We start from the raw sequence: 11,789 nt of genomic DNA, 5'->3' as shown, positions 1-11,789 counted from the left end.
ATTTATCCAAAGAGCCCCCACAAACACACTCCAGCCTAAACTCAAAATTCATTCTCCTCCTCTAATGCTGTCCCATTTCCTCTCCTTGCACCGCTGGTGCTTGCACCTCATGCTACTGGTGCCTCCCCAGGCCATTCTTGTGCCTCTTTGTGCCTGCAACTGGTGGCTTTGCTCCCATCAAGTATTTTCAGTTAAAATACTCCTCAATCACCCATGTCCTGCAGTGCCTCGCTTGGCAGAAGGTTTATCTCTCAGGAGCAGCAGCTGCACTTCTACAGGATTTGCCTCATGCCCTTCATAGAATCACAGTCCTGTACAAGGCCAAGCTCAGCGCTCCAGCTAGCTTAGCGTCCTGTCTCTAGTAACAGGCAACAGCAGATGCCTGGGGATAAGCAAAGCAGAGGGAAATCACACAGTGCTGCCGTTAGCAGGTCTGTTTAGTCCCTGTGATAGAAACTTTCCTCACTGGCAGCTGAATTTACAAACAAGCAGCCAAAGCAACCTTTCTGTCCTGTAGCAGTGTGCTACAGCCTCCTGGTGGGGCATCAGGCATCAGGTCAGCTTTACGTTAGGCGCTGCATATTCAGACTTAATACAAACTTGGCCCCTGACCCAAATCTATGCGCAGCTTTCAGTATGCAGGTGGAAGGACTCAAAGGAGTTGTATTTGCCCTTTATGAGTGGTGAATCATTAGATGTAACTGGAATGGAAATAGGAGTGTGATGGAGGGAGATGGAGCTGGTATTTCCCCCCATTTTCTTGGCTGTTTTCTGCATTATTATGGCTTGTTCATTAATATCTTCAGCAACCATTAGGTGCTGCATGCACTCAGAACTGCTACAGCTCCTGTCATGTTTAGGTGGTGGCCTTCGCTGATGTCCCTTTGCCGCCTGCTCTCTTTACATACACTGATGCTCTCACGCTTGGCTTGCTCGTGGCTGGCTGCTATGGAGAGACAAACTATGGCACCTAGTAATTTCTCATCTTTTTTCTATATTAAGCTCACACTTTCTAAAGTTACCTTTTTACTGTTTCTCTGAAGTCTGTAGTCTTTCCTCGACTTATTTGGTGATAAAGATTTAAGTAAGTCTTTCTCCTCCTTTTTAAATAAAAATTAATATACATTTTACAAAAATAATAAGCCATTTTGCTGTTCTTTTGACCAACTGCTTCCTTGGTGAGCATTCAGTTTGGGGCTTGTCTGATCATTGCTGTCTCTTCTGAGGATTATCCCAGCTAAATCCCCTTAATCTTGTCATGCTCTAGTGAAAAGAAGCAGCTCTTTGCCCTTGCCTGGAAGGGAGATGCTCTACTGTAGGAGACTCTTACCAGACATTGAAGGAATGAGTGAAGTTGAGCATTTTCAAACCTTCTGACACCAGTATGATCGTGCCCTGTGAATCAGTGCATCTCACAAGGACAACAACTCATTTCCCCAAGGCTGCTACCGTCCAAATATCCCAGTTGGGGCCTCAGCTAAAAATCCACTAGTGACCCGTGACACTGTTTCCCATGACTTGACTGTAGCTCTCTGCCATCATTTACCCTGTTTCTTTTGTGCTTTCCAAAATAACACAGTCCTCTGGCAGCATCTGAGGAGCTGTGGCTTGTGTTGCTTCCCCAGCTGTACCATGGCAGGGTGAGTTGCTGCCGGTGCCTTCCTCTCCAGATAGAAAAGCAATAGGCTAAATCTGTCACTCATCTGCTTTGAACATTGTGCAGCTCATCATAAAGCACAGCTGGAGCACAACGAGCCTGCAGGGTGGCAGTGCTGGTTCTCTCAGGGGCAAAGTGCTAGGAGGCCACCACCCCGCACCATGGCCATCAGCCTCTGGACCTGAGGAACCCTCTACTTGTGCATGCTACCTTCAAGCCCTTGCAGTGAGGGGACTGACTCACAGAAGAGAGTCAAAGTTGGTGCTTGAAGAGATTTTGATGGTACTTCTAGAAATGCCTCCACTCTTGTTTTATCATACAAGTGATGTAGGTGGAAAAGGAAGCTCCAAGGATGTGCTCCCCATCCTCGTTTCCCTACCACATCAATCCTCAGGCCAGGGGGAACTCTGCAGCTGCCCTGTTACCTGCTTCCTTCCAGAGCAAGGGCAGCCAGCGAGCATACACCAGCTGAGCCTTTCCTTCCTCTCCCTAGGCTTCAGTTCAAAAGAAGAATTGAATCCGAAGCCACTGGAGCCCACCTCCCAGGGGAACCCAAGTACGTACTTCAGAATTAATTTCATAATTAAGCGATACCCTTCTATTAATTACACGTTGCTAGAATGCATTCAAATTAAATAGCAAAAAGTAAGTTTTCAAGAAGGCCTAAGAAACTTGAGGAATGCATTTTTCCCTTGCAGGGGACCAGTGAGCACTCTGGCCAGCTGCTTTCATATGTGTACTTGGTTCTTGCTTCTACAGAGAAGGAAATAACAGTCAAGATTTAGCTTACCTGGGCAGGGAGATGGTGGCTGCTCACCGCTGCCTCTTCCCAGGCAGTATCAGTTCCACATTCCTGGGGTGCAGAGCTTCACTGAGGGACTTTGATGGTGGAGGATAGCAAACCAGTGCGTTGCAGACGTTAGATGAGTGAGCCCTGCTGACCAGAGCAGGCTTCCCTGGTGTGGTGGTTTGGGTGGATGCACCCTTTTGCTGAGCACAGGCACCCTTACTGCAGCAGTGGGTGGGAGGGAGGGAAACCACCTCAGAAAGGGAACCAGCACCTGCTGCAGTGAGGAAAGAGAGGATGCAGAGGGAGCACTGATGGTCCCTCAGTCTGGGTATGGAGATGTAGGGTCCCCTTCTCTGAAAAGGAAATCTTCTACAGCTCTTTATAATCAAAGACAGTTTTGCCCATTAACTCATCTTTAGATGGGGCACAGACTAGAAGGAGAAAGAAAAAGTAAGCTCTGGGTCACCTACTGCCTCCTCATGGGAAGCTGCCCTGGAGAGGGGGCTTCAACCTCCCACCAGCACCCAGCTCCTCTCTTGCCCATCCTCTAGCAGTTGAACGCCATCCCTCACAGAACTGACATTTCAAGGACCAAATTGTCTGTATATTCACAGGTGCTCCTCCTAAGTGGTTTTTTTTCCTCCTATGTAAGATGTCAAATACACCTAAAACTGATACAAAAATAAAGGAAAGAAGAAGAAAAGGGGAAGAATCTGCCCTACAGACCCAATCTCACTGCATGAAAGCAGAGCACAGTGTAGCAGAGACGCAGTCAAACACAGCTGTTTCTAGCAGTTGAACTGAGATAAGGCAGGCCAGAATCAAAACTCTCACCCTGGGATACCTCTAGGACCATAAAAGCTGTAATTCAGATTTGCCTCCTTGGGAATCAGAAAGTGCTCAGCTCCCTCCAGAGCATGTTTAGCTTGTGCTCTTGCAGAGTCCCTCTAATGTCCCAGCACTGAAATACTCCTGCTGTCTGAACTCTCCCCAGAATTTGTCTGTTTAAGTGTATGTAAATCTTTGCATGTGGGGACCCTGCAGGCTAACAAACTCCCCACTTTCCACATACAGACTGCATGGTGTAGCTCCCTTTGAAGGACAGGAAATTCAAGAAAACTTGGCCATTAATTGAGGTATTATTTGTTGTGGGTTCCTGGCCTTCCCTCATGATATGCTGTGAATGAATATAGTTCTCGGTCACGCGTCTATAATTCAGCATTATTAAAATTAGAAAAACAGACAGCTATGGGAGAAAAAATTGAAAGTAATGAGATGAGAGGCAGTTGCATAAGCCAGTAAGAACAATTGGTGCTTTGTAGCCCTCAGGCTACCTAATGATTAAAATGCACTATTTTGGACAGTCTGATTGGCAGGAGGCATCATCGGAGGGAAATCAAGAGATGAGGATGACCTGGTCGCCAGAGGGGGAAAATGTTAATTAGCACTCTAGTTAAGCCACATTTTGATCCCACTCCTGGTTGCAGTCCAACTGATGAATGTGTTACCACTAACTTGCAGAGAAGTAAAAGCAGGTTGGCAATAATGAAGACAGGATTCACAGAAGCACAAATATCATGTTCATCTGTGTAATTAGAGGGAGGAGTTTGTCTGGGTGCAGGTGAAGCTTTTCTAGACTATCACTTTCAGCCCAGAGAGGCAACACACAACAGCGTGCTGCTGCTGCTGCAGATGCAGGGAGAAACCTACAGCTACGTGAGAAAAGAGCTTCTGCTCACTCCGAACACACCAAACAAAATCATCATCCCCGATATTCGCTCCACCCTAGAATAAAGCTGCGGAACGATTCTCATGCAGAAGCGCAGCATTGCCAGGGCCACCATCAGCAGCTCCTTGAAGAGACTTTATGATGTCCTTTGTCCCAGGGTGCATCCCAGGCATCACGTTAAGGGAACTGCATGGATCTTCCCTCCCTTCTGAATTGCATTAACGTAGTATGTGAAGAACTGTTGCTGTTACGTATCATACCAATTAACCCCACAAAAGCATAACCAAAAAAATCCCTGCAGCCTGTGCTCTGCAGGTGTCCAGAGTACAAAATCCAAGGGTCATGTCTGGCTTTGCAAACTCTCAGCACCTCTGGGCTGTGAATGAAGTGGGTCGAGCCCAAGCCATGGCTCTGATGGCACAGGTCACAAGCCCACTTGCTCCTGCACATCTGACTTCTCCTCCCTAGCCCCCAAACATAGAATCATAGAATGGTTTGGGTTGGAAGGGACCTTAAAGATCATCTAGTTCCAAGCCCCCTGCCATAAGCAGGGACACCTTCCACTAGACCAGGTTGCTCAAAGCCTCATCCAGCCTGGACTTAAACACTTCCAGGGAGGGGTCATCCACATATTCTCTGGGCAACTTGTTCCAGTGTCTGACCACCCTCACAGTGAAGAATTTCTTCCTAATACCTAATCTAAACCTCCCCTCTTTCAGCTTAAAGCCATTTCCCCTAGTTCTGTCATTAACTGTCCTTATGAAAAGTTCCTCCCCAGATTTCTTGTAGACCCCCTTCAGGTAATGGAAGGCTGCTAGTGCTCCCAAACACATGGTGCTCCCAAACTGACCCCTGGGGACAGCTTCTTGCCCTGTCATCACCCAGTTGGACTTGGATGTTGTATGGGAGAAAATAATGCCAAGGACCATGTTTCCCAATGAGCAGGACAGACTTGAGCCCCTAGCTGTGACTTGTCCTTGTCAAAGGCTTTTTGGTAGAGCTTGCTCAGCAGGACAAGTTGCTGGATGCAGACTTTGTAGGCCTTTGCTCCTCACAAGGAGCACAGCTATCAGAGAGGACCAAAAATATTTTCCATGTTTCTGTGTCTCTCCTCAGATTGCAAGGTTGATTTGTCCTTCCTGATGGATGGGAGCTGGAGCATTGGTAAACGCCGCTTTCATCTCCAGAAGCAGTTCCTCGGTAACGTGGCTCAAGCCCTTGGCATCGGCAGCAGTGGCCCTCTGATGGGCATCGTTCAGTACGGGTAAGAGCTTCTTGCGCAGCTACTCCCACTGCTGTGGGGCACGACTGCACACTCTGGCAGCAGTACCTCTGAGGCTGACACATGCTAAAGGTCTCACTCCAGCTCACACTTAGGAGCCAGGTAGCACAGACAGGTTCTACAGCTTTTGTATTGCTGCATGTGAAGCACAATACTGACAATTGCTCTCATTTCTTATTTTAGTGATGACGCTTCCACAGAATTTAACTTAAAAACCTATACCAACTCCAAGGATCTAAGAAATGCCATTGAGAAAATCCCACAGAAAGGTGGACTTTCCAACGTTGGTAAGTGCTGGGGCTGCTTTCATGTCCTCAGCTCAGGGAGGGCTCCAGAGCCTGGTCTGTAGTGAGCCCACACCTCCTCACCGGGTACGGAAGCTGTGACCAAATGGTGCTCAGTGCTAGGGCAGGGCTGGCAAGGGGGCACTCCCACTGTGACCTGCCTGTGTTGGTCCAGGGCTCTGGGAGTCCATCACAAGTGGACAGGATTTATGTTTCTCCTCATGGGCAGGTCCCACCGACACATTGGAGGTCCTTGCTAACACGGCCTGTTATCCCCCCAGCCCCTCTGGGGCACAGGGAGGGAGCGAATTGGGTACAGCACAGGAGGGCTCAGGGGGCACTGGTGCTGACAGCAGTGACCTCCCCTCCTGCTCACACAGCCACAGAAACCACTTTCCCCAGCTCTCAGCAGGGCTCCAACACTTGAATCAGCCTTCTGCCTGCCATTTCATGAGATACCATCAGGAAGGGTGCTTCCAGACCTGTAATTCATCCTCATCTCCTCTTTTATTCCAGGAAAGGCACTTTCATTTGTTAACAAAAACTTCTTTTTGGATGCTAATGGAAACCGAGGTGGAGCACCCAATGTGGTTGTAGTGATGGTGGATGGGTGGCCGACTGACCGAGTGGAGGAGGCCTCCAGGCTGGCCAGGGAATCGGGGATCAACATTTTCTTTGTCACTATTGAAGCAGCTGCTGAAAGTGAGAAGCAGAGTATTATTGAACCAAACTTTGTGGACAAGGTATTTACTGGGCTGGGCTCTGGCTGGGACATTGGCTTTGACTACATACTCCAAGCTGTTTCATTCAGGGCATTTCCTTTTCCTTCTTACCACTTACGGTTATTTCCTGTCTTGCTTATACTATCTTGAGGTCTCCTGTACAAAGAGACAGGCAGCAACGCTGAAGTAAGAAAGGAGATGAAGTCAGTAAAGTTCTGGTTTGAGGGGCATCATGGAGCAAATGGCTTTTTACTGACTAAACATTGGCACAAACCTGCATTTGTAATGAGACAAGAGGTTTTCCAAATACACCGTAGGATGACAAAGCACAATTGCAGCCTGAGCTTTCTACAAGCCTCCTGCTGTGCATCTCCCACCCAGCAAAGGCTGAAGAGCCCCGTCAACCTAATGTCGATGTTGCATTCACAAAGAGGTCCCATACATGCAAATGTTGGGACACTCCCAACACAGGCACATCCCAGTTGTCAGGCTATTCTGGATTACTCAAACATTTTATTTCCACTGTTGTTCTGATGCAGGTTATTTTTCTGTTATTTGTTTCTGCTGCTATGGACTTCATGGTAGCTCTTGGAAAAAAAGTAACTCCCTGCCACATGCAGAAAAGAAAAAAAAAAGAGAACAGAAGCCTTGAACAATCTGTATTTGGCAGTAACGCTATAGCTGCCTGCTCAACAGTGCTTCAGGGCAAGCTGGCACCCAGTTATGGCAGAAGGTATCTACCAAGTGCAAGACCAGGCGGGGCTCAGGAAGCAGGGTTGAGTTATCTGGTATTTTCAGAAAACAGATTCCCATCTGAGCCCTGTCACTCTGCCATGAAATAATCTGTGCGTTTCAGAGCTGCTCCAGAGAGCTGCACTGACTCCAGTCAGTGTTTAAGTGGACTGTAGTTTCACTTGCATTTCATGTTCTTAAAAGGGCAAAGCTACAGTGAGTCTCTGCAAGCCTGCCAAGGGACATGGTAGAAGTGGGAGTAGAGTGGGCTCAGAATAGGAAGGTAAGGAGGGAACGGTGCTTTGATACTGCTGCATCGTAACACTAAAATAGCAGCAAGACAATAAGAGCAAACAAGAGCAGGACACAGTGAGCAGCCCAGATTGGTAGGAACCGTAACTCCCTTGAAGCTGTCAGGCTTTATGCAAGTCAAGACCAGGCACCAAGAAAACAGTGCTTCGGTCTTTTAAAACACTCAGACATAAAGTTGATAGATAAAGTCTGGCTTAACAAAATATTCTCACCCAGAGACCTGAGGCATTAGCATTTAAAAGGCACTAAAGCCAAGGACAATTTGATTCAGCCTGTTCCCACAACACACCCCCCCACACTTGACTTCTTCCACTCCTTCTTCTGTCCCACCCTCACTTCCTACCCACACTTGCATGACTCCCAGTAACCCTGTAGAAGCCTCCCATAGATCTGCTCCCTATAAGCATTCTGTTATAAAAATTAATGATTTGTATTTTCACCAAAATTGCCTGAGGTTTTTTTTCTGCTTAGAAGAGTATGAGCCAAGAATAACCCAACTTCAGTCCCAGTTTTCAGTTCAAGGTCATATGGTTTGTCAGCAGGCAAAATGTTCCTCGTTGCCCTGAATGACAGGAACTGAAGTTGACACCTGGCCAAACACGCAGGCTCCCATAATGCCCACTGGAGCCACACTAACAGCAGCTCTGTGATTTGGATGTTTTTTCTTCAAACAATGTAACTCATACAAAAAAGCTTAACAGGTGGCAAACTTGCTTATCACATTTCTCTCCCTACTGTAATATCAGCTCCATCCCTCAGCTTTTTTTTTAAAAAAAAAAAAAGGCAGGAAAACCTGTCTCATTACACAAGTATCTGTGAAGTTACATTGACATCATTTCCCAGGGAAGCAGATGGTGACTGAAGGAGAGGCAGCTTCAGACTCCAGCATTGCTCTTTCCAGGAGCCTATATTTACAATTTAGCTACATACCTCAGCTGAAACAGGCGGACTGAATTTCCATTGCATTTGTCCTTGTGTTGCCTTGCAGGCAGTATGCAGGACAAATGGTTTCTACTCCATCAACGTGCCCAGCTGGTTCAGCCTACGCAAGGTGGTCCAGCCCTTGGTGAAGCGAGTCTGCGACACCGATCGGCTGGCTTGCAGCAAGACGTGCCTCAATTCAGCTGACATCGGTTTTGTCATCGACGGCTCCAGCAGTGTTGGAACCAGCAACTTCCGCACAGTTCTCCAGTTTGTAGCCAACATCAGCAAGGAGTTTGAGATTTCGGACACCGACACCCGCATCGGAGCTGTGCAGTACACCTATGAGCAAAGGCTCGAGTTCAGCTTTGACAAGTACAGCACGAAGCAGGACGTGCTAAATGCTATTAAAAGGATCAGTTACTGGAGCGGTGGGACCAGCACGGGAGCAGCCATCAGCTATGCCTCAGAGCAGCTGTTCAGCAAATCCAAACCTAACAAAAGAAAGATCATGATTCTCATTACCGATGGCAGGTCTTACGACGATGTCAGCGTGCCGGCCATGGCAGCTCACCAAAACGGTAAGCTCTTCTGTCGCTCCCTGCTCTCCCTCCAGGCCTCAGCATTTATCCAGGTCAGAGAAGTTTGCTACAATCTGAAGGCATTAGATGAAACTTTATGAAGGAAGAGTAGGACCTCACCCTGGGGTCTCACTGAGCTCTAACAGGACCAGCATCTGTTTAATACAGTTCCTCTGAATGAGGAACTTAAAAACCGAAACACATAAATCTAGCAAAATGCAGCTATGTCTAGGAGATTTCATGGGATTTCTACTATCTTAGTAACACATGAAGCCTCCTTTGGCTTTTCAGTCAGAGTAGTGATACATCTTCCAGGAAAATTCTAAGACATTTGTGTTGGAACAAATGCCTGTTGTGCAGGCCTGTTGTTCAGACCCAGAGCAAAAGCTTTACTATTGTTTAAACCTTTTCACTGTTGGCAAAAGGTACTTCCAAAGCACAAACTAGGCCTTTCCTCCAATTTCAAAATACCATTTTTATATAGAGAGAGAACACTGCAACTCCCTGCCCACATTTTTGTGGCCTGGCAACTACAATTGTAGTACTGGTCTAGAATCAAACTTAATGCAATGACAACTTTTATGTTCATTCTAAACTCCGAGTTTCTTTCCAGGAGTTATAGCTTACTCTGTCGGAGTGGCTTGGGCAGCCCAAGATGAACTGGAAGCTATCGCAACGGACCCTGACAAGGAGCATTCCTTCTTCGTGGATGAATTTGACAACCTCTACCGCTTTGTTAATCAGCTCATTCAAAACATTTGCACAGAATTTAATTCCCAGCCACGGAATTGATGGACTTGAACAAGGCAGGACCCACAGGTGCCAGGCTGAAGGCACGCCAAGTACCACAGGAGTAATGCCAGGCCTTGGTTCAAGGAATACTGGAGGTGTTTTTCTCTGGCACTTTCCAGTCAGCAAGGTTGATTGCAGCTCTGTCCCTATGCATGATAATGCTCTGTGTAGACTGTTGAATATTATTTTGTTTCCTTGCAGGCTTCAGAAACTCTGATTTGGATGGATAGTGAAAGAGGCAGTAAACATGGAGGAAATAACTGCACTTCTTTGAAAAGCTGCTTCCAGTATAGAGCCCCAGCTTGTCTGATTCCCATCTTTGGGCACATACAAGCTCCTTAAAATGTACCACCTGCTTCCTGAAATGGCCAGGTCCCTTCAGGGAACAGTGATGCTGCTCAGCTGCCGTGGCAGAAGCACTTCTATATGGCACTGCCCACCAGATGACACCCAGGTCAGGGTTGAAATACCAGACACTTTTCTGGGGGAAACACAACTCAGATTTTAGTACCTTCTTAAAAGCAGGAACTCTCTCCATACAGCTGTCTTGCCAGCAAGTTAAGCTTCAGTTAGTGTAAACTCAAGCACTGAGATTTATCCACACCCAGGGACTGGAAAGCAAGTGAGAGGAAAGAGCCAAACCGTGGGACCCTACAACTGTTTTTCAACCCCAATAAAGCCCCAAATCCACAAAGCAGCCAATACGCAGCACCTGGAATCTAGTCTCCTACAGCGCTGGATTACTATTTGAGAAGTGTCTTGTCCCCTTAGTGCTCTTGCTCGGCTGTTGTGCGGCTCAAGGCCCGCAGGACCACACAAGAGCTGCCAGGACAGAGGAGACTCTTTGAGAAAAATTGTGGGTATAAATTGCACACAATTGGAAAAGCATTTGAGACCCACCACTCTATCATTAAACTAGAACTCACAGGAGCTCACAGTAGTCTCTTGTGTGAGGAGAGCTACTCAAGAGCCATTAACAGGATTTAAGAGGGAATTATCTGAAATTCTGTATTATACACTGGGAAAAGCAGCATTTTGAGCATTTACAGACACCCTCTCCCAAACTGGGATTGAATTCTGGTTTATGGATTGGTTTCAAAATTAAGCTACTACAGCCATGGATTATTCAAAACACACAGTTACTTCTTAAGTGAAGAACTAGCCATGTCACTAGTCAGTAGGGAATGAGTGACACATTAGGACAGCCAAAAGAATTCCATTTTAATTAGGAAGCAGCAGTTTCTGGTTATGTTTCCATCCAGTATGATTTAAGAAAACATGTTATTTAAGTAAAGATATCAAAAGCAAGGGATGAAGTTTCAGAGCCCATAAAAATGTGCATGTTCATGCACCTTATGGCAATCAAAGCCACAACACGTCAGGCTTTTGGAACTAACAGGAAATGGGAAGAAACTACAACTCAAATTTCACATCTTACTCGCAAACCAGGCTCTTAGTAGCATTTACAGTTTTAATAACCCTGAGCCAGGATGTTTATTATTCACATAAAAATGTTAATGAAATAAATTATCATAAGGGAGACTCCTTTGTGTCAACAAAACCAGCACAATCTTTTAAATCCTTATGTTTGGAAATATGGCTGAAGTAGCTTGAAAATCACCAATTAAGTAACTAATGAGAACAGCAGAATCTGCATGATCTCCCTGGTGTGGTAACACAAGCCAGGCTGGCTTCCTCTCAAGAGGTTATCAAAACCAACCCTGGATGAAACAGCAGTTTCACACAGGGAAGGTTCAGGTCTTCCTTTTAGAAGAAACATTCAGTTCCAGCCTTAACTGAACATCACCAATACAGTAATGCTCCCCAGACAGGGCACTGCCAGCTATCAAGAGAAGCAAAACAAAGACATAAGATATATTTGTACGTGGAGTTTTTGACACTAATCTGTGCTGCCGCACTTCCACAGCAACAGCCTCTCAGCTTGAAAAAAGTAGAGATTAAGGACAGAAAGTTAGGTAGAAGCAGA

The 11,789-nt window shown here is 46.5% G+C and overlaps 1 protein-coding gene across 1 annotated transcript in view; it reads left to right on the top strand.

Moving 5' to 3' along the window:
- Window positions 1-9,802, top strand: part of VIT (vitrin) — a 37,295-nt gene extending 27,493 nt beyond the window's left edge. Inside the window, exons 13-18 of the mRNA XM_010172148.1 lie at window positions 2,151-2,213; window positions 5,293-5,440; window positions 5,642-5,745; window positions 6,259-6,485; window positions 8,497-9,010; window positions 9,624-9,802. Coding sequence (XP_010170450.1) covers window positions 2,151-2,213; window positions 5,293-5,440; window positions 5,642-5,745; window positions 6,259-6,485; window positions 8,497-9,010; window positions 9,624-9,802 — 1,235 coding nt within the window. The remainder of the gene's footprint in view (window positions 1-2,150; window positions 2,214-5,292; window positions 5,441-5,641; window positions 5,746-6,258; window positions 6,486-8,496; window positions 9,011-9,623) is intronic.
- Window positions 9,803-11,789: the final 1,987 nt, after the last annotated feature.

Source organism: Antrostomus carolinensis, unplaced genomic scaffold, assembly GCF_000700745.2.
Source record: "Antrostomus carolinensis isolate BGI_N321 unplaced genomic scaffold, ASM70074v2 scaffold13937, whole genome shotgun sequence".
Classification (NCBI taxonomy): domain Eukaryota; kingdom Metazoa; phylum Chordata; class Aves; order Caprimulgiformes; family Caprimulgidae; genus Antrostomus; species Antrostomus carolinensis.
The sequence above is the reverse complement of the archived record's forward strand: the minus strand, read 5'-3'. Positions and strand labels throughout refer to the sequence as shown.